This window comes from Rutilus rutilus (assembly GCF_951802725.1).
Source record: "Rutilus rutilus genome assembly, chromosome: 17".
NCBI lineage: Eukaryota > Metazoa > Chordata > Actinopteri > Cypriniformes > Leuciscidae > Rutilus > Rutilus rutilus.
The window spans coordinates 26,681,292-26,702,948 of NC_140230.1; the positions used below are offsets into that span (position 1 = coordinate 26,681,292).

Here is a 21,657-nt window from a genome sequence, read left to right on the forward strand (position 1 = left end):
TGAAATTTGTGAATGATGGGTGTTTGAATCCTGTTCTTGGAGGAAGAGGTGAATGAAGGTCAAGATGCTGGCCTGGTTTTGGTAGCTCACAGGCTCTTCCTCTCTCTCATGTAGCTGCTAAAAAGTCTCAGTGGCTGGAGAAGGAGGACCGGGCACGGAAGGTGCGGGAACAGCAGCTGGAGGAGCGGAGGAGGAAGCTGGAAGAGCAGCGGCTGAAGGCAGAGAGACGCCGCTCAGAGCTGGAGGAGAGACAGAGACAGAAACTTGAGAAGAACAAGGTGAGAGAGCAGTGGTGGTCAGTGCAAACCCACATAACACAATCTGTTACATCCTCTAATTGTACACACTCAGAGAGTTTGTGAGGTTTCTGCCAACTCGGCAGGCATTGTTTTCTTGGAGTAATGCTAGATGAGTTTTATTAGTTAAAGTGGAGGACATTGTACCAGGGCTTTAAGATTTCAAATTTGAAAGATCAATACAGAGCTGGTTCCTCTGTTCCTCCCAGTGCCCATTATATAAATGTACAATATAAAGTGTTTGCTGCACTTCTGTTACCCTTTAAAGTGATATTCATATTGGAATTGATTTGTGGGTTTTTTTCAGGAGCGGTATGAGGCAGCCATTCAGAGGTCTGGTAAGAAGACATGGGCTGAGATTCGGCAGCAGAGATGGTCCTGGGCCGGAGGCTTGAGCGGCAACTCCAGCCAAAGCCAAAGTGAGTTACACAAACGGCACATACATGAACACACAAACTATGTATGTAGGTATAGCTATCTGGTTGCTAAACATGCAGATTTTACTGAGACTGATGCTTCTAATATTGTTCTATCTCTCTTTTTGTCAGCATTAAGTGCTTAAGAATTCCCACAAAATTACAAATGTATATTTTCCATTTCTAAAGGAAAAGTAGCGGTTTCTCTAGCTTCTTTGATTTTTCACATGTGAGATGGTTTCTTATGTGAAGCGTAAAAGAGCCTCACAACCTTCTGATTAAGCCCATTTAAACACTCTTTCCTAATGCGATAACAATCGCTTCACTTCTGGAGATCATCTGGGGATTTGATGTGCTACTTGGAAAAACTGACTGCAAATACTGACTGAGATCCTCAAACGCTTTTCCATTTTTACCGCAGTATATTTCCATAGCTTAAGTTTCGGTGAGCTTCGCGCCTCACAAGATTCTACACACACTGAAGGTGAACGTTCCAACTATATTCATCACAACCTTGTTACCATCAATATATCATCCCTTATCAGTGACTATATATATATATATACACACACATATACACACACACACACACACACACACACACACACACACACACACTACCGTTCAGTAATATTGTGAAATAATATTACAAATTAAAACAACAAATAAATAAAAAATTATTTCATTTCTGTCATGGCAAAGCTGAATTATCAGCAGGCATTACATTCAGTCTTCAGTGTCAAATGATCCTTCAAAAATCATTTGACTATGCTGATTTCATGCTCAAGACACAATTTTTATTGTTATCACCGATGTTGAAATTGGTTGTGATGCTTAATAATGATTGTTTTGTAGAATTAGTGATGGAATGGAAATCTTTTGTAACATTATACATGTTAAACCAAGATAATTTCACACGAATGCTGCATTTTCTCCATTTCAATGTTGCTGTTATCAAATTTTAAAATAACAGAATTTAGGCCTGTTTTTCCGTTTGGCCGGAAACCAAAAATGGCCTTTTATCTGGCTGAAAATGTACAAAAACTCAAAAGGTGAAGAAAAACATCTTCATAATCTTCAGTTACTTGCCTTTGTGTATTTGATGGGTCTACAGGAGGTGAGAATGACTTGCTGAGAATGCTGGGAAATATAATGAACTTCAGCGCAGCTTTGTACCACCTCCCCCAGGACACGAGACCTCAATTTATAGGCTAACCAATGCTGTTTCTCCAAGGATCTTATTTTCTAACCGACTTAATTTAGTTTTTCCTCTCCCAAAAGTTGTGCACAGTCATTGTATTCCCTGATGGTGTCTCAAGAGGAGAAGTGGAGGCAGTGACCCCATTACAAAGCCTGTAGACTCCATAATAATGAACTTTGAGCAGCACAGCTCATAAAAATAGCAGTTGAGTTAACAGACACAGCAAACATTATTCAGGTTATTCAGGGCAAAAAGAACCATCTTTGGCTGTTCAAACAATAGCTTTAAAATATATTTTGACCAATATATATTCACTTGTCCTTAATATCAGTGCCTCTTTTGTCTGTTTGAGGGATTCACATTTAATTATTTCACTGCCACCTTTCGTGTCGTCTTGGTCCCCTCAGCATTGTGTATATATTCGGTGTTCTGTGAATTTTGCAGGCAGATGCTCAATATCAGCGGTCAACCTGCCCAAACATGTGGACTCAGTCATAAACAAGAGGCTCTCCAAATCCTCTGCCACTCTTTGGAAGTCCCCTAGCAGAAGTAAGGACATGCCTCCAGATCTAGCCCCTCCCCCTCGTCTTCACAGGCTCCTCCCTTCGCATATTTATGAGTTTCCATTTTATCCCCCCACCTTTGATTTCTCCCTTGAGACCAATCACCTGCTCGTCCACCGTGATCACTCAATCACTCCCTCCTTTCAATCCGCCTGCTCGTCAGTGTCTTCAGTTAATCTGTTCAAATATGAATTTTGAAATCTTCGTCTTTCACCGTCATCGACCATCCTCAGTGGTGCTCTTTTTTTTGTTTGTTTATTTTTGGTGGTGGCTTTTTCTGTTCCTTATTCTTTGTTCTTGATGTAACAGTCTTCAGAAGTGTACTCAAGAATTCTTGCATACTTTTCCATACCTTCATCTGCATATGATGCATGATAATACAGTGGCCCCAGAAAGTATATGGACACTTTGGCCACTCTTAAAATGTTTAGTAGAAAATGAAAAATCAAACAAATGATGCTAGAGCTTTTCTCAGAACAAACTTTTTTCTAAGCCAACAAAGTGTCCAAATACTTATCTATTTGAACAATAGATGTATTGTTTTATCAATGACACCATACAATATGGTTCAATTCATTAATGTTTGTTAAAGCATTAGGTATCATGAACTAATTTTTTACATCCATTTGTTAATCTAGATTTAATTTAATATTTCATTAAAATTTAATTACTAGCTGTTTCAAGGATATTAATAAATACAATTTTATTTTTAATGAAAAAATAAAAATAATCATTATTCGTTCATGTTACCTAATGCATTAACTATGTTAATGAATTGACGCTTATTGTAATGTGTTACTGTTTTATCATTTAAAAACATCTTTTTGTGCAATGTTTAAAGTGTGTTTGTGCCATATTTCTTTGAAATAAATGTTTTGTTGATATGCATACATTATAAGTGTTCAAACACTTTTTCACTTAATCTTTAACACTTAATCTGCTGCCATATTTAAAATGAGAAATGTGTTGATGGATGTACGTTCCACAAAGAAGGGTCATTTATCAGTGAATTGAGGTGAAGTTATGCTAGTTGATTGTGGTGCTTCTTTTATTGGGTGTACTGAGGTCATGAAAACTCATTTGTTAGTAGGGCACACTCTATTTTTGAGTGCTCCCTGCAACAATAGATAGAGTAGAGCAGAAAGTATACGTCATGCTCCGTTCTCGGACAGCTAATCGAATCTGGGAAGTTTTCCATGAGCAGAGACATTACTGCAGAGTGCTGATGAATGTTCAGCTATAGGCAATAACTCTCTATCTGTCTCTCTCTCTGTTTCTAAAATGCTCCCCCTCATTTTTCTTGTGATCTTGCTTTTCACATCTTACCATGCATTTACCTGTGGTTCTTCCTTTTCACTTCTTCTTTTCTCATCTCTTCTTGAAGATCACATAAGTTTAGATTGTGAATTAGCAATTGAGTTTGAAGTTGTTGTTTTTTTTTTTTTTTTTTATTGTAACATTTATCTTTGTTTTTTTGTTTTTTATTCTGTTAGTCCTTTTGTATTTATAGTTGAACCAAAACAAATCTGTCATTATTTACTTGTAGCAAACCTGTATTGACTTTCTTTTTTCTGTGGAAGACAATTAGATACATTGATGAATCTTTTCACACAGTTCATAGTGACCACTGCAAAAAAAATAATAATAATTGGTGCAAAAAGGAACATAAATGTAGTCCATGTGTCTCAGATTTGGAGCAACACGAGGGTGACCAAATGAGGGCAGTTGAATTCAGAATTTTTGGATGGATTATTTTTAAAATGCGTTTCAAACTTGTTAATTCTCACAAAAGTTATTTTTTGGACTTTCGCTTTTCTAGCATGTAGCAGGGTTGTAAAATCCATTATCCATGTTGACAGAAATGGAGACAAACACAGTTGTTTGTAATTGCCATGATTTTATCATTATAAAAACAAATATTACAACGATTGTATATATTGTATTTACCGGTATGTGAAAGATAGCGTCTGCTTTTCTGCCTTGAATACTAGCAAACATAATTTCAACAATCAAATGAAGTTCAGAATGAGAGAAGGTAAGTGATTGTTGCTCATATATTATGTGGAAACTAACGGTTCTTGTTTTCTTGCAGCTCGTAGCATGCAGCTGAGTCCATTGGAGAGCAGCATTGTGGACAGGCTGATGACTCCCACTCTCTCCTTCCTGGCTCGCAGTCGCAGTGCTGCCAGTGTGCTGAACAACACCAGAGATGCCCGTGAGTGACTGAATATCATCATAGGATCTTTTATCTCGGTGTTTAGCATCAGATAAAGTAGCTTAGGAAAAAGTTGAACATTTTTGGAAAGTCTAATTTGCTGTATTCTTCCGTTTTTAGGGCCTGTGCAGGTTAGAAATGACAACAGGACATATTTTTTCTGCTCTATGTTGCAAAATGAAATGTGTTTTGTTCGTGCAGAGTCTCCATTGTGCCCGCGCTCCGCGTCTGCCAGCCCTCTCACAGTGTGTTCACATCGGCCACATCACCGCTGCTCTGAGCGCTGGAGGGTCACCACCAGCACGCCCAATATCGCCCAGCGCAGGCGAGACTCCACACCTGTGAGTTATTTAAGGCTCCCTTTCACTCTTTTTGTCTGTCTTATATTCTATCTCTCCCTCCCTGTTATATCATATTTTGCTTTTATATAGGAGGAGGTGAAAAATTCATGCATCACTCCATCCACATGTTCACGAATCCACATGTCCAAGCCTTTAAAGAGGGTGTGGAAATTTCTTGTTTAGTTGTGTTACCCCCACAGCCCCCTCTATATGACTTAATAACCATTCATCATGAAACATGCTAATGTTATCATTAATGTTATTCAAGTGGCCATTATTACAATAATTAATGTTTAAACTACAGAAACTGCATATACTGTACTGTAAAATATCATTCATGTGTAATTCATAGTCATTAGTACAAATTGTAGTGAGAAATTGTAAATTAGAGGTAGCAAAGACCCCTGGCTTTGAGTCTCTTTGAGGATGTGTTTATTTTTTGTTACATTATTTCTCAAAAGATGAGGAAGGATAAGAAGGACAAGGAGAGAGAAAATGAAAAGGAGAAGAGTACCATCACCAAAGAGAAGGTGCTGAAAAAGAGACAGTCCATGCCATCAATGAAAACCAGAATAGAGTCCAGGTAAGATTTTAACTATCAAATTGGATGAGGTTTAGCCTTATAGGTGAATATATGAATTTTTTGTTTATTTATTTTCATTAAAATGGAAATTCTCATTAATCATAAATAATCCTAAATTCTCAGTCTCATCGGAGTAAACATTTAAAATGCTTATTTTATGGAAGCACTGCCTTGCATGTGCAAGAGGAAAATACAATAGAAGCTTTTTAATGGACCTTTTTGCTTCGAGCGTCATCTAATTCTGTAAGACCAATGCTTTGTTATGTAATGCTGTCTCTGACCAAATGTTTCTCCTTCTGTTTGTAGTCAGATGTCATAGTTTAGGTTCATGGTACGCTAAATAGATACGTAGTTTAGCTTTAGTTTTAAAGGTACTTTTGAATTGGTTTAATCATTATTTTGTCTTTTTCTAGGACATTATGAAATATCAGATTCAGGCCGCATTTTAGGTCTAGTTTATGTCCATCCCATGAACATTTGTAGTTCTTCCCCCTACTATGAACAGCTCAGCCATTAAATTAAGTTTCTCTTCATGTTTCCAGTCCGAGTCCATTGTCCAAACTAAGATCTTCGTCTCCTGTGACGCCCAAAGGCCGCGCGTCCTCCCCCAGTCCTGCTGTATCTCCCAAACCTCCATCAGCACGAGCGAGCCCCAGTACTCCTAAAGCCCGACCCAAGAGGGCCAGGACCCCTGCCCGCGTGGAGACCCGCACCGCCTCACCTGTCGCCATAGAGAGGGTTCGAGAGACCCACAAGCCCGATACACCTGATGAACCAAAGAGTGAGTGTGGTGATGATACAGGCTTTTCTTTATTGAAAGGAGTTATACATATTTTGTCCAAAAACACACAATATATATCCCAAAGTTTCTGTCATTTTAAGCTTTTTGTCCTCCCTCCAGTCCTCATTTTCCCCCCGCTCCGTTTCTCTGTGTTTTCTCTAGCCTCGTCTCCCGTCCCCTCCATTTTCGTGTCATCAGTTCCGGACACGTCCCCTGTTGAAAGTTCACCAGTCATGTCGGTTTCCGCACCCTCTGTCCCCGAGGAGTCCCCTGTTGTCCCCGCCCTCCCACAGGTGGCTTCCCCAGCTCCTTCTCCAGGCAAGCCCATGGCTGGCACCAATAACCCAGAGGAAGCCACCCGCATCCTGGCTGAGAAAAGACGACAGGCCCGTGAACAGAGAGAGAAGGAAGAGGAAGAACGGAGAGAACAGCTTGAGAGAGAGAGGTTACCTTTTTTACTGTTATTTATTTTTAGTTTAATTCGGCATGAAACAGAAGTTGCGATAGTCTTTTCTTCCCTATTGTGACATATGTCCAAGTGAAACGGCTTCTTGAACAAGAAACAATGTAGGATGGGACTTTATTTTGTTCATCAGGAATTGATTGGTTCATTGTGGTTTGCTATTGCTGTGATTTCATGTGAATGACAGGTTGTCTCGCCCTTGCACCGAAAAACACGTCATAAGAGGAGAGATGCTATTGCAAGAGGGAGGGGGAGTTATTTTGAATAAAGATTACGAGGGATCAATTTATCACAAAATTGATAACACTTTATTTTAAGGTGACGTAGTTGCATGTTGCTACATGTACTTGTATAGTATTAACAGTAAATTATGCATGATCACAAGTAACTAACCCTAAACCAACACCTAATTCTAACCGTAACTATAGTAAGTACATGTAATTAATTAGTATTACTCAGCACTTATTTGAGTAAGTACAATGTAACTGTCACCTTAATAAAGTGTAACCAAAAAATGATGTGCATGAATAATTTATAATAAATATTGCAATATTCCATAAAAAACAAGAATTGTTCATTTTAATTTCATGGTGAATTTAGTTTTTATTTAGTTTTATTATAGTTATACATTTTATAATACATAATATATATTTTTGTTTTATATTATATATATATATATATATATATATATATATATATATATATATTTATATATATATATATATATATATATATATATATATATATATATATTTATATATATTTATATTTATTTTATATACATTTTTATTTAGGTTTTAATTTTTTTTGTATGAAATATCTTAGCTTAGACTTTTCTTCGACACTTCACTGGCCTTTTTAACATCCTCATTTTTACACAAAATTTAAATGGACTGTCTGTTCCTCAAAGCAAACTCCGTAATGCAGCAGTTAGCGCACATGTGCTCATGTGGCAGACCCAGGTTTGAGTCCAGCTTGCAACATGAGCTGATTCCATTCCGCCTTTGTCTCACCAATAACTGTCTGTCATTCTCCACTATATCTTTCTAATAAAGAGGCAGAATAACAGTTTAAAGGTAGGGTATGGGATTTGCAAAACGGCCGGCAGATTTTGAAAATACACAACTCAAATGGTCCTACCTTCTTTCCTCCAACGCTGGCCCTGACTCCACCCATTCGAAGAACATGGACGCGCAATCATGCACGAGCGAAAACAATTCTCATGCGCATCTCATCAGTAAAGCCGGTTCCGTGATTAGTAGTAAATCGTCATCACCTGCTTTCAGATGGAGCGACATTTACTACAGCTTTGAGTGTGCGCACGAAGGGGATGGGGGGAGGGGGGTATGGTACAACCGTTTGATTGACGAACTTACTGTCCAATGATTCTAGGTGGTCTTGGAAATGATTGGCTGGAGTTTTTCGAGTCCTGCCCGTTCCACAGATGATTAAATTGCTTAATTTTCATTTCAGTGCTTCTAACTCAGTGTCTGTAAGTGGGTTAGGAATAGGATTTCAAGTGATTTTGAAAAAATGGACAAAAAAGAGAATCACATACCCCACCTTTAATTAAATTAAATGTAATATTATCTATTCAACTTGGTAAACTTTTCACCCTTTGTATCCCTGCCATCAAAGCCAAACTCCACCTCAGCTAACACACGCTTTTGGTATGCTTTTAAACATGTCCTGCTCCACCAGGCCGTGTGCGGTGTGAGCTCCAGGAATAGCCTTGGCGGTGTGGAGCTGTTGACGTCTGGAGTTCTCTGTGACAGTTTATGAGTTTAACACGTTTATGAGCCAAAAGGGACTTTGGCAACAAAGTAATGAGAGTTCCACACTGTTTATGCTCCAGTGCCACTGGTAACTATGGGTGCAGATATTTTGGTCACCACTAAAAAGATTCACTTTCCGTCCACTTTGCATTTGTCACTTTATAATGCATGGACCATGGCTGCAATTTAAAGTTTCATGTTATGTTACCAGCTGCAGCAAATTTTAATTTTGCAAGAGACACCGAAGTCCACTTCACACGTCCTTTTTTTTTTTTAATAATAATTCAAAAACTTCAGTGGTTAATGGTACCTATCTGGAGGAGTTTTTTTTAAATCTTATGTGTATACTGTGTACAATGACTGACTGTTTTCTTTCACACAGGCTTCTGCACGAGGAGAGGTTAGCACAGGAGGCAGAGGAGAGCAGGCGCAGGGAGGAGGAGGCGCGCCTCATGGCGGAGCAGGAGAGGTTAAGAGAGGAGGCCCAGCGCCTGCAGGACGAGAAGGAGGCGCAGGAAAGGGCCAAAATCGAACAAGAAGAGAACGAACGGCTTCAGAAACAGGTCAGAAATGCAGCTTCATTTCTCAGAATCCTTAGTGACACACTTCACTGTATAAATACATTTACTGACTGTACATTTATAGACTTTCCAGCACTGAATTTTCAGGAATTGCTCAGTTGTGTCAGAGCCGTGGCCTGGAAGTAACCGCACACGCTCCAGACATGTTGAGCCTACTGGACACATGGGTTCAAATCTGGCATTGGTTGTGTCCTGAATAGTGTAATTTTAGTATTACTTGCTAGTGTATTATCTATTAATATTCTATCATTTTTCTCAATTTAAGTTTTAGTCATTTTGTTATGTGCTTTTGTAATTTTTATTAGGTTTTAAGGGTAATATTTCTATATAGCATTCATTTTTATTAGTAATTTTACTACTTCAACCTTCTTCTTTTTTCAGTTAGTTGGCAAAACAAAATTTCTGTTTTTTAAGTTTAAATTTTTTCTTGTAATATTGATATTTTATTGCAGCTTTATTTAGATTGCCAACATTTATTTTTAATAGTTTGTTTTAGTTAACAATAACAACCCTGGTCCATAGGGTCCATCTTCCTCTTTCCAAATTCCCAATTTTTTGTCTGCTTTCTACTTCCTTTGTTTTTAACAGAGGCATGCCAACGCAATTCAGTCCTTATTATTTTACCCTAAATTTTCTGTTTAATGCTGTAAAATACAAGCATGCAATTCTATCTTCAATTTTAAAGCAATTGAAGAGCTATAATGAGACCAATTCTAGGCAAGTAAGTTAAGTTCTTACAAATCCGTTCTTTCCTCTTCTGTGAATGGATGTATATCAAGAGTGCTAATTGGCACAGTAGCATTTTTGAGGTTTTACCACCACCTGGTTGTATTTAAGTAGATATTAAGTAGGTGTCAGGGTTTCCACAGTCATGGAATACATAGACGTATAAGGGAATTTTAAAATTGTGAATCCAACGCCTGGAAAAGAAATCCTAAATAAAAGGAAATTTCTGTGGTGATCATAGATTTTTCTAGTTATACTTAGTTACTGTTTCATGCTAGAATTTGCCATTTAATAAAATCATTTTTGAAAAAATAATAATAATCATTCGAAAAATCATGGAAATTCATTGGATAAAATTCAAAAGTGTAGGTATTATATGCTGTTGTTTTGTACACGGGATGTGATCTGTCCTGTCACTGGAACTGAATGCCCATCAGCTTCAGATGAATGAATGACTGCAGAGGAAGCTGTTATTTTTATTGCCCTGGATGTTCATTGTCAATCTGATCGTTTGATTGTGTCTGTAGAAAGAGGAGGCTGAAGCAAAGGCCCGAGAGGAGGCCGAGAAACAGCGCCTGGAGAGAGAGAAACACTTCCAGAAGGAGGAGCAGGAGAGGCTGGAGAGAAAGAAGGTAAGAAGGGTTTCCAACTCGCATTTATATTTTTCTTCAAAAGGTCACTTTAAAATCATCCTCCTTCTTTAAAACCTGTATTACAGGCAATTGCATGCATACCTGTGTCTACACAAACTTTAGTTGAAGTCTAGTGAGATCCTTTCATTTCCTCTCCTAACTAATCACACATGCCCACAATAGCTTTCAGGCACAGAATGTGGTAGTAGGGCGAAATAAAATAACTTTTCAAGGTAAAAAGCAAGCTCTCAAGATTAATGCACGTGCCATAAATCATACAACACCTTGACATTTACCCCCTGATCCCTTTCTGTGAATGCTTGTGTAACGGAGGATGGCCACTCTGTTCAAGTGGTATTACCCCAGCAGGACACTATGTTGTACCTCTACAAGTCACTTTAGCAGGGCCGTGTATCAGATCCCCGACCCAACTGTCCTCAGCTCCTGGTGTGTTTTTTGGAAGACACGGTGTCCGTGGAGCTTGACACACTGCAGTGTTTTTTTAAATTCAGAACATAGCGTTGGCCTTAAAGGAGTCATGACCTCGTGTTACCTTGGATACCCAACGCTCTATTATAGTCTTTCAGGCACTTCTAAAAAAAAAAAGTGGAAAAAAAATAAACACAGAGCTCCTCAGACCCTTATTTCTAAAGGCATTATTGTCTCGCGAGATCTGATGCGATGTTTTGGCTGTCGTGGACGGTCATTATAATAATGCAAATGAGGGGCGCGTTGATTGGTTGCAGGAAGGAGGGGGGTTGACAGCGTTGCATGCTCGTAGTTTCTTTTGCACTTGATCAGTGAGGCGATACACAGCGCGGGCGCCTCCGCATTTACGCGTGTATTGAGTGTGCGCTCCGAGCACAGGATAACGGCTGACAGGACAAGAAAGTCAGTTTTTCTGAAGTGAAAGACTTTATTTCAGCGTACACTAATGTCACTGTCTGGTAGTTCCTATTGTGCTGGGGTTTCTGAAGTAGTCATAATTCATCTCTCATAACATAACATGCTCTAAACACGCACGCAGAGTGGAAAAGGAAGAGCGGAGGCGCGGGGAGCAGAGCGCAAATTTGAACTATATCGATATATGCGATATGGTCTAGCAAACAGTTTTAGCCACTGACCATGGACTCCTGTACCATCACTACTGTTGTGTAAAACAAAGTGGAAAGATGTGGATAGCATTCGTAGAGTCCATTCACCGTGTTTATCTCGAAGCTAACGTTACATACAATAGCCGCATTAACACAGTCTTACCGTTTCAATTTCAGGCAGGTCTCTGATGGTGGGGATGGCACCTTTTCCCAAACGGAGCTTCGAGGCCAACTTCGCCTGATATTGTCCCAAATTACTAAATGAATCCTGTGTAAAATGTTTAGCGCAGACACCAAACGTTAGGCCAGTTGAAAGGGTTGTTGGGACAGCGTCATTAAAAATGAATTTCATCCACTGATCCCTGATAGTTTCGTCCGTTTTGGGTAGAGAAAACACATTAGAATGCTGTTTATGGCAGTCAACCACAGAGCAACGCAGGTGTGCACTTGGTTTCTCCATCTTTCTTTGCCGAATGAATATGAGGGGGAGAGGGGTAGGGCGTGGCTTCCTGCTGCGCTGTCCATATATGGCATATCCTCCACCGTCGTGACGTCAAGCCAGGGTAGAAATCAAAATCTCGTATTTGAGTGCGCGTGCACGTGGGATGTTTTACAAACCCTGAGGTAAACAAACGCTTCACTTTTAAATATCGGCTTCCCGGCCAGTGTATAATCGTTAGGCAATCATAACATACATTGATTCTCGTGGAAAAATGCAAAATGTGGGTCATGACACCTTTAAACACCTACCACTGACTTTCAGTATGCTTAAAGGGATAGCTCACCCAAAAATGAAAATTACCCCATGATTTACTCACCCTCAAGCCATCCTAGGTGTATATGACATTCTTCTTTCAGACAAATACAATCGGGGTTATATTAAAAAATGTCGTGGCTAATCCAAGCTATATAATGGGAGTGAAAGGCTGGTGAAAATTTGAAGCCCAAAAAAGCTTAGATAACTAGCTTCCGCCAGATAAAGCTTGGAAGAGCCAGGACATTTTTTAATATAACTCCGATTGTATTCGTCTGAAAGAAGAATGTCATATACACCTAGGATGACTTGAGGGTGAGTAAATCATGGGCTAATTTTAATTTTTGGGTGAAATATCCCTTTAAAGCTGCAAGACGCAGTTTATGCTTCTGAAACTTTGATAAATAGAGGAACGGAAGGATAAACAATACAAATCATCTTTTGTAATTGAGAATAATGAATCATCGTAAAATAAAATGAAATGACATAAAATAATACGATTAATCTGAGATCGCTTGATTTGCATTTTTATTATTTAATACATAATTTTTCACGACTTATGTTTTTAACTAAACTATGGAGGCTTGTTTCCGCCACAGAATAAAAAATAAAAAAAAGATAATTGTGACAACTTCTCAAAATTCTGACTTTTTTCTCAGAATTGCATGTTTATATCTCTCAATTCTAACTTTATAACACAAAATTGCGAGTTTATATTACGCAATTCTGAGAACAATTTAATTGCGAGATGTAAACACAGTTGCGAGGGAAAAAAAAAGATAAGATAAAATTGTGAGAAGTCGCAATTACCTTTTTTATTTTTTATTCAGTGTTTTATTCAGTGAAACAAGCTTCTATACTAAACATATGAGTGAAAAGTTCAATTGAAAAATGAATATGAAACGGTTCCCTTTTTATTTAAATGAACCCCTCAAGTTTGAAACTTGATGATCATGTTTTCCAGTATGATTTGAGAATGAAATAAAAAAGCATCGTTTGCTTCATGATCAATGAGATATATGTCACAATGTTGGCTTATTTGATTAGTGACCTAGAAATAGCGCAGAATCTTAAATATTTCTTCTTAATTTTTTACACCATGTTTCCTTTGTTTTACATTTTTTCAAATTTCAAAAATTATTTCCAGGTTTTATTTTGATTTGTGAAACTCTTGAACCATTTTCCATGTTTTCTTTTGTCTCTTCTGTGCATTGTTTTTAGCGTCTGGATGAGATTATGAAAAGAACACGCAAAACAGATGCAGGAGACAAGGTACGGCGCCATTCTCATTTAAAACGGCCTTACTGTGGCAGTAGCACGGCTCCAATTTCCTCTTGCGGATCAAGAGCTCAGAATCTAATTGTTTCCTTTCCTTTTCTTTTTTTATCTTTTCATGCAGAAAGACACAAAATCTCCATCTCAAGTCAATGGAAAAGACTCAGATTCAGACATGAATAAAGGTATTAAATTATGTTTAAGAATGTTAGTATAAATAACATCCATATCACTACTTTACTACACTACTGGATCATTTTTAATTAAATATGGCATTCAGTACACATTTAGTTCTATTTGAACTTTCTATGTAGATCTGTTTGAATCAGCAACAGCCCATTTACGTCAGACTCGCACAACACGTAAATGTCATTGTACATGTATCATTTTATTACCCTGGAAATCCAGAGTTCTCGCGAGAGCACAAGTTGAATTTGCTCAGCGAGTTTACTCTGGCGTCGAGTAATGATGCTCATTAAATATGCCCTTGTATCCGAGCTGCACCAATCACATCGGGTTATCTGATATAGGCGGGCCAGAGGCGAGCTAAACGGATGACGACAGCGCTGTGACGTCGAAGTCATTAGTAAACATTGCAAGATGGCTATGGATGAACACCAGTTGTTTGAAATGGCTTTGGCCGCTACAATGAATGAGTTAGACTTTGCTTTTTATCTAAAAGAGGAACAGAAGACGGCGCTCGAATCGTTCCTTTGCAAGAAGGGCGTTTTTGCTGTTATGCCAACCGGATACGGCAAGAGTCAAGTCTACCAGTTAGCTCCGCTGGTAGCTAAGCATATGGGGTTTATTGTTGTGATTGGTCGTAGTGTTATCCAGTTGCGTGCAGTGAGATTTACAAATGCATGCTTGGTGCCGCCCCTCGAGCTGGCCTATTTTCATTAGTCGATGCCAGACCATTAATCTTTCAGATTTACGTCTGGATTTCCAGGCTACCATTTTATACATTTTTGAGTCAATTTTTCTTTATTAAGAACTGCATAAATAAAAGTACCCACATCTCCACCCCCTCCAAAACTCCTTTAAGATCAAGCTTGTATTAAGCTGGGAGATGGATTTGTTTCTCCATGTAGTCAATCGGAGAACACGGCGCACTACTGATTGTTACTTGCGTCACTGTCGAAGATCTGTTGCTGTTCCCTTTGTTTTCTGTAATGGAGTATGAAAATGGGCATAGCAGCATGGTAAATCATCACACTCCATTTACATAGTGCTAGATGCTTCGCAGCTGTTTTTCCTAATTAGATAACTGGATGAAGGCCTTTAACGAGTCTACTTTTATTCAGCAGCCAGTATTGTTCCCATTAGCCCCTTGAAATACATTCAGTATTGTTCATTGTTTGGAGTCTGTAAGAGATTTCTTAATGTTTTTGAAAGAAATCTCTCCTGATCACAAAGGCGGCATTTATTTGATCAAAAATACAGTAAAACAGTGATATTATTGCCATTTAAAATAGCTTTTTTCTGTTTTAATATATGGTTAAGCTGAATTTTCAGCATCATTACTCCAGTCTTTAGAGTCACATGATCCTTCAGAAATCAAATTTTTTCTAGGATGCTTTGATGGGGAAAAAAAAGGTTCTGAAGAGCTGCATTTATTTGAAATAGATTGTTTTTGTAACATGATTAATGTCTTTACTGTCACTTTTGTTCAGTATAATGCATCCTTGCTGAACGAAAGCATTCACTTTTAAAAAAGAAAATCTTACTGACCCCAAACATTTGAATGATAGTGTAAATGCATTTACAAAAGAACACACATTTTCAGAGCAAACTCCTATTATGTATTCAAATATAACAAATAGCTGATGTAAACACAATGAGCACTGGGAATCAGGGAAGCAATTCCAGATGAACTGCTGAAATGTTTATTCTGTCAGTTGTACAACCATCTGGGAATGGAACATTGATTTGGCAAAGGAACGCTAAAACAAACAAGATTGCCATTTTAAGAAACTATTAGCCTGACATTCTGTCTTTTTCCTAGCAGCTGCTGACTACCAGCCAAGCACTGCATTGAAACAAGATGGTGTGAACGAAAGGTAAGTCCTGTGTTCAAGACTACTTCCATTTTTGTTTTCTGTCAATTTCCCCAGAAGTGACTGTTTTTTTTTTCTCTTGAACGTCTGTTTTCTATTGCAGTCTGTCCGTTCTTGTGGTGAACGGCGTTCAGCCTACCAAACACGAGAATGGCCTGTCAGCAAAAGGGGAGGCGTCTCACTTCGAAGAGATCCTTCAGCTGTCCAATCACAACAATGGACGGGAGAAGTCAGAAACTGAAAGACCCGACGAGCCAATCATGTCGTTTGAGAGAGATGAATCATTCCTTAAGAAAACAGGCCCCATTAAGCCTCAGCATGTGGCAGGTGAGCATCTAAAGAATCTCTCATGTTTCAGTGTCAATCTCTCATCGGATAGCAGTGAGAACGACAATAAATCTGAGCATTATTACCTTTTCACGGTCATGCCTTAAAGGAGTAGTTCACTTTCAAATGAAAATTAGCCCATGATTTACTCACCCTCAAGCCATCCTAGCTGTATATGACATTCTCCTTTCAAGTTATATTAAAAACTATCCTGGCTCTTCAAGTTCTTCCAAGTTTTTTTCCAAGTCTTCCAAGTTATATGATCATAAAATCATATAAATTATTCACATTTCTTTTGTCGGGGAAGAGTCGTTGTCCTTGTCTTTCTGGCTTTTTTTTTTTGCACCTGGAGGGTTAATGTTGTCTCAGTTGCGGGTGCCATAGTGGCCGTACATCGCCCTGCGGGTGCGACAGGCAGGGGGTAACGGGGTGAAGAGCCTGGTAGGTCTTGGCACAAAGCCGAATTCCTGAAATGGTGTCAGGAAGACCTGATCCGGCCTTGCTGGCACCCAAGACTGGAAACAGGACCCCTTGGCTTAGCTCTTCAACCCCTGTTGCCTCAGCCTGGGCAGCATTACTTGGTCCCGCTCCCCTCAGCACGTACCTCCACCTGTCCTCCTGCAGACAGCCCTCCAGCCATAAATCATCTGCAAAGAAAACACAAGGGGGTTCACCTCATGCCGTGCCAGCTCTCGTAAACTGAGATGAACGTTTTTAATCCAGGATCTTTTATCCCGGATCTTTGCTTTGCCATATCTGGAGCGCTACTCTTGTAGCGTTAAGTATAGAATTATCACTGACGTATCATGTGACTACACAGATAGATATGTCAATGTTCTCAACACAGATACAGTGGGTTTTTTTGTGCACTTTGCTGGGAAAAGCATGGTGTACCATTCTAACTTGGTTCTAATATGCTAATCCAGTTCAAACTGGCCAGTACCAGCAAACCAAGTTGACTGGCTGGTAGTCTAAATCAGTCATTTCTTGAGCAGGTTCGAGGGGGTAGGCGAAAATATTTAGATTGTTTTTGGTTTGTTCTGCGTAGGTTGTATAGTGATAATTTCCTGTCTTTTTATTTTTATTTTTAAATAAGTGTTTGTTTTCCATCAAATGTTGGATTTAAAATATTAAAATATGAGCATTTTGTCCAGTCTTTTTTTACCCACAACATTGATTCTTTGCTAACTGATCATTTTAACTAACTTGGACCAGCTATGATGAAATCATAAAAGTACCTGCTAAAAGTAGGGATGGGCACGAGTTTCTGATTATTATATGAATTATATTAATAATTTAATATATATTATATTAAATTCAACTTAAATTTTTTTTAAATTATTTTAATATTATTGTTTTTACTGTATTTTTCATCAAATAAAACTTGAGCATATAAAAAAACATTTAAAAATCATGAGAATTTTTCTTAATGATCATGAATGATTCTTCAGCCCTAAAAAAATTACGCTATTTATTTCATTTTGTCATGCATTAAACACTTACATTTCTAATCTCCGTGTTCTTCCTGTGTCCTCCAGAGGTCCTCTGAGGGCATAAACTGTTGGATGAAGCCTTAAATCTGCGAGTCCCTCAACACCGTCTGCCTGAGGGACCGGTGGAAAGAAGCACAGCATGAAAGAAGACCTGTGCCAAACCCAAAAAAACTGTCTTCTGTTTAGACTGTACAGAGCAACCCCACTATCAGAGCCTCTCTTATGGTTCATGATGGAAATTACAAGGAAGCTACAAAACAATCAAGCTGAGCTAAACGCTAACATTGACCAGAATCACCATTCATCAAGACTCACTCATTCTTTCTGATCACCACAGAAAGTTTTTTTTTTTTTTTTTTTTTTAAGGTTGTGACAAACTTTAATTAATCCTTGTCGTTATTCATGCTGTTATGGGTTGAACGCAGAAGTGTTTTGGGTGTTTTATTTTTTAATGTTTAGTTATTTAACTTGAAAAGAATTGTAACTACTGGGTACAATTGTATGTGAATAATGTAAATTGGATCATGGGAGGAGACGATCTGTGAATAAACAGAATGAAAGGGACTGCCATGCCTGAACTCCACTGTTTCAGAGTTTTTAATGTTAGAGATGTTTTAATTTTGTCTTATAGTAAAATATTTTTATTACCAGTTACACCAGATTAGTGCTTACTGCTGAGTTACCTAATTACATAAGAAATGCGTAATATCCAAAACATTGCAACTGCAATGACAATGACTCTAAAGATGACTGCAAATAATTGTGTTGTCACTAGAGTCTTACCATAATATTCCTGGTTTTCTTGTTGATAAAATGCCTGTGTCTCAAGTTTATGCCTATTTATAAACCAGAACAGATCGCCGATACCCAAAGGCGTCCTGTTTTAACTCCAAATTATGGCAATTTATAGCCACTCTGGAACTTTGTTATACCGTGAGAGCGCAAACTCTTGGCGTAATCATTTTTTGTAGTGTTTCCAATCATGACCCACTGTTGAGGAGCTGAAGCTGTGTGTATATCACATATGCCCTTATTAATACAGGGTGGTTCTGAAGTCATTTTTCCTGGAAAAAATGTGTCTTTATTTATGTGCTATAAATATTTGGTTTACTCTATTAAAGTGGGAATTTATGTTCTGAAAATTTCCCTTTAATCTCATTCAGCATAATTATTCTTATTTGTGCTGCAAAAAATATTTTTAATATTAACTGCTAATAATATAATTAGTATTTTAGCTTTTACTAAACATCCTTAAAAGTAGGGATGCACAATATATCGGCCACCATCTCGTTATATGTTCATTTTTAATGTTATCGTTATCTGCACAGTGAGAAAATTTGGCCGATATATTAAAGCAGATAAATAATGGGTTATTTCCTTCAGTTGAGACACTTCAGATGCACTTTTGAATTGCTTGAAATATGACTGGAATCACTTCAAAAAAGTGTGCAGTGCAAGTCTGTCATATAATCTACATCAAATTATTATGAGAACATTATAATTGTGTGCTTGGGACATGACTTTTAATGGTGAGATTTTTGTATTTGTAATCAGGCTCTCAAAAATTATAGAAAAATTTGGATTTAGATTTATCAGCTTTCAAATATAAAAGATTATTTGTTATCGGTATTGGCCAAAATGTTCATATTGGTGCATCCCTACTTAAAAGGAGATCAAATTATATTATTATCTATTATTGTGTACGATAGTAAGTTTTTTTTATTCAAAATTGGATCTTGAATTAAATGTATTTTTATATACCATTGCCATTTTTCCTTATTGCAAAGAAAAAACTATTTTTTTATGCTTAAAACAAGCAAAAATAATTCAAGATATATTCTCTGAAAACAAGTCCTAATGTCCGATGCAATTTTAAAGTGATCAAATTTACATTTTTTTGTTGTTGTTTGATTATTTTATTTTGTATAAAAAAAAAAAAAAAAAATTGCTTTATTTGCAGCTTAAATCTGAGTGATATTGCGATGATGATCTGTGATATAGAGGTAATGCATATCCTTTTGGGGAATCTAAACAGGTCCAGGATGGCTCAGCTGTCCCTACTTATGCTTTTCCAGAAGGCCATCAAGCAATGAGTTAAATGCCTGTTCCAGACTCCTGGCCAAGATTACATCCCTGTGACCTTTGTGCACATGCTTTGGCACTCTTACCATCTGTATAGCATGACATCTAAAACCATCACGATTCATGTCTCTCTCTTTCTCCCTCCCCCTAAAGCTTGCTCTCAGAACTCACTTAACCGAAGATTTTGCATTGTGAAGCAAAGGTTCTTGTTGGCACATTTTGATTTGTAAGCTCAAACTCTCAGTCCTGTTCGTTACTTTACTCTCATTTGGTTTCATAGGTGGGTGTTTGTAAGCTGAGAGTAAACAGTGTAACCCTGATCTTTGTAGGAGTTTGGTTTGGTTTAGTATTGTTTATTATGAGACATCCGCCATACTCATACACAGCAGAGGGCAGCAAATCAGCATGTATGTATGGACCCATCGATCAGGTTTCCCTCACCCGAAGACATTCAGACTGGTTGCCAACATTTACTTTTCTTTGCTGCCTCTGTTTCAAAGAAGAATGTGAAGAATGGGACTGGCTATATTTTCCAGCCCATCGTTCCTTGTAACTTTAGATGGACCCATAAATGACGGGTTTGTTTCAACATTGTGTTGTTGCTGTGGGGATTGCTCCAATTGCGGGAACCGCTTGTGTTGTCCTGCAGGGGAAAATAAAAGGCTATTTTTAGGCCGATGTCAGTGGCTAGAGAGTTATTATAGCATAAAGGCAAAGCCAAGGTGATGAATTAATTCACAAAGGATGAGAAACAGTGGAAGGATACAACTGGCATAAATGCAATGGAAATGAGAAGACAGAGGTTCTTTCATAGTAAGGTCATGTCACTGCTGGAATGGCTTGGGTGTGAGATGAGTAAATGCATCATAAAGATTTTGACATGTTGATTTATAGTCTGTTATCTCTTCAGGGCCATTCTGGAGTTCCTCTGTTAATGATAGGTCAATCTAACCCATGAGATTTACTTCACAGATGAAAGCTGTTTTAAACAGGTTAGTTAAGCTTTCTCTTTTGTTATCTTTAAGGAAGGCTATTAACTTGCTATTTGTTAACCATCCAACTTTATTAAGTTTAGCTGAGATGTGTCCATCTATAGCTAAGAGTTAAAGGGATAGTTCACCCAAAAATTTTAATTCTGTCATCATTACTCACCCTCAAGTTGTGCCAAACCTGTATGAGTTTCTTTCTTCTTCCGAACACAAAGACAAATATTTTGAAGAATGTCGGTCACCAGACAGTTGATGTGCCACATTGATAGTATAGTATATTTCTTCCATATATGGAAGTCAGTGGGGGAAAACTGTAAGAGCAGCATGCTTTTCTGCATCCAGTCAGTCAATTGTTTTGTTTCTGAATTTTAGAATCAAAGAAGTCAAATCACTCACTCACTCACTCACTCACTCATTCATTCACTCACTCACTCACTCACTCACTCACTCACTCACTCACTCACTCACTAATACAGCATGCGTGCTCAGTGCCGATTCATTTTCCACTAACATAAGAATTTTTGTGAATCGGAATGTGTGCAAAGGATTGTGGGTGATTGGATAGGAAGGATACATCTGATGCATCCTTCAAAATAAGGTGAATGAAGGGCCGAAAGGAAGGCATCAAATTGGGAAGAACTCAGTCACGTTTTTCATTTCTGAAAGAATCATTGTTTTAGAACGAAGTGGATGAAGGATGATTCAATGACTCAATCATACTGACCTTCACTGGTTGCGCTCAGGAGTGAATCATTGTTTTTGAACGAATCTCTTGAGAGAATAATTCAAAATCAGATAGTCACTGGTCACCATACTGATGTAACAATGTAACTTTGTAGCCGTTTATTGTGAAAATGAGTTGAACTAGTCTTAAAGATCTAATAAATGTTGCTGAAAGGCAAACATGCCATATGTACTGCCACTTTTCATGAAGTATAAGGGTTATCGAGCGGTCAAGCTCTGTGGTGAGTGAACATCCACTGCTCCACACTGTGAGTTTCTACACCATCAAA

At 38.1% G+C, this 21,657-nt stretch overlaps 1 protein-coding gene across 6 annotated transcripts in view; it reads left to right on the forward strand.

Moving 5' to 3' along the window:
• Positions 1-18,149, forward strand: part of map7d1a (MAP7 domain containing 1a) — a 45,569-nt gene extending 27,420 nt beyond the window's left edge. For 2 of the 6 annotated variants that reach the window (XM_084385906.1, XM_084385908.1), the window contains 15 exons: positions 115-278; positions 604-715; positions 2,358-2,462; positions 4,569-4,691; positions 4,893-5,032; positions 5,494-5,615; positions 6,158-6,396; positions 6,559-6,841; positions 9,017-9,197; positions 10,469-10,573; positions 13,643-13,693; positions 13,821-13,881; positions 15,702-15,756; positions 15,857-16,080; positions 17,619-18,149. In XM_084385906.1, coding sequence (XP_084242032.1) covers positions 115-278; positions 604-715; positions 2,358-2,462; positions 4,569-4,691; positions 4,893-5,032; positions 5,494-5,615; positions 6,158-6,396; positions 6,559-6,841; positions 9,017-9,197; positions 10,469-10,573; positions 13,643-13,693; positions 13,821-13,881; positions 15,702-15,756; positions 15,857-16,080; positions 17,619-17,629 — 1,976 coding nt within the window. In that variant the 3' untranslated portion in view covers positions 17,630-18,149. The remainder of the gene's footprint in view (positions 1-114; positions 279-603; positions 716-2,357; positions 2,463-4,568; positions 4,692-4,892; positions 5,033-5,493; positions 5,616-6,157; positions 6,397-6,558; positions 6,842-9,016; positions 9,198-10,468; positions 10,574-13,642; positions 13,694-13,820; positions 13,882-15,701; positions 15,757-15,856; positions 16,081-17,618) is intronic. The other 4 variants (XM_084385909.1, XM_084385910.1, XM_084385907.1 and 1 more) reach the window with 3 other exon arrangements.
• The last annotated feature ends 3,508 nt before the right edge of the window (positions 18,150-21,657 follow it).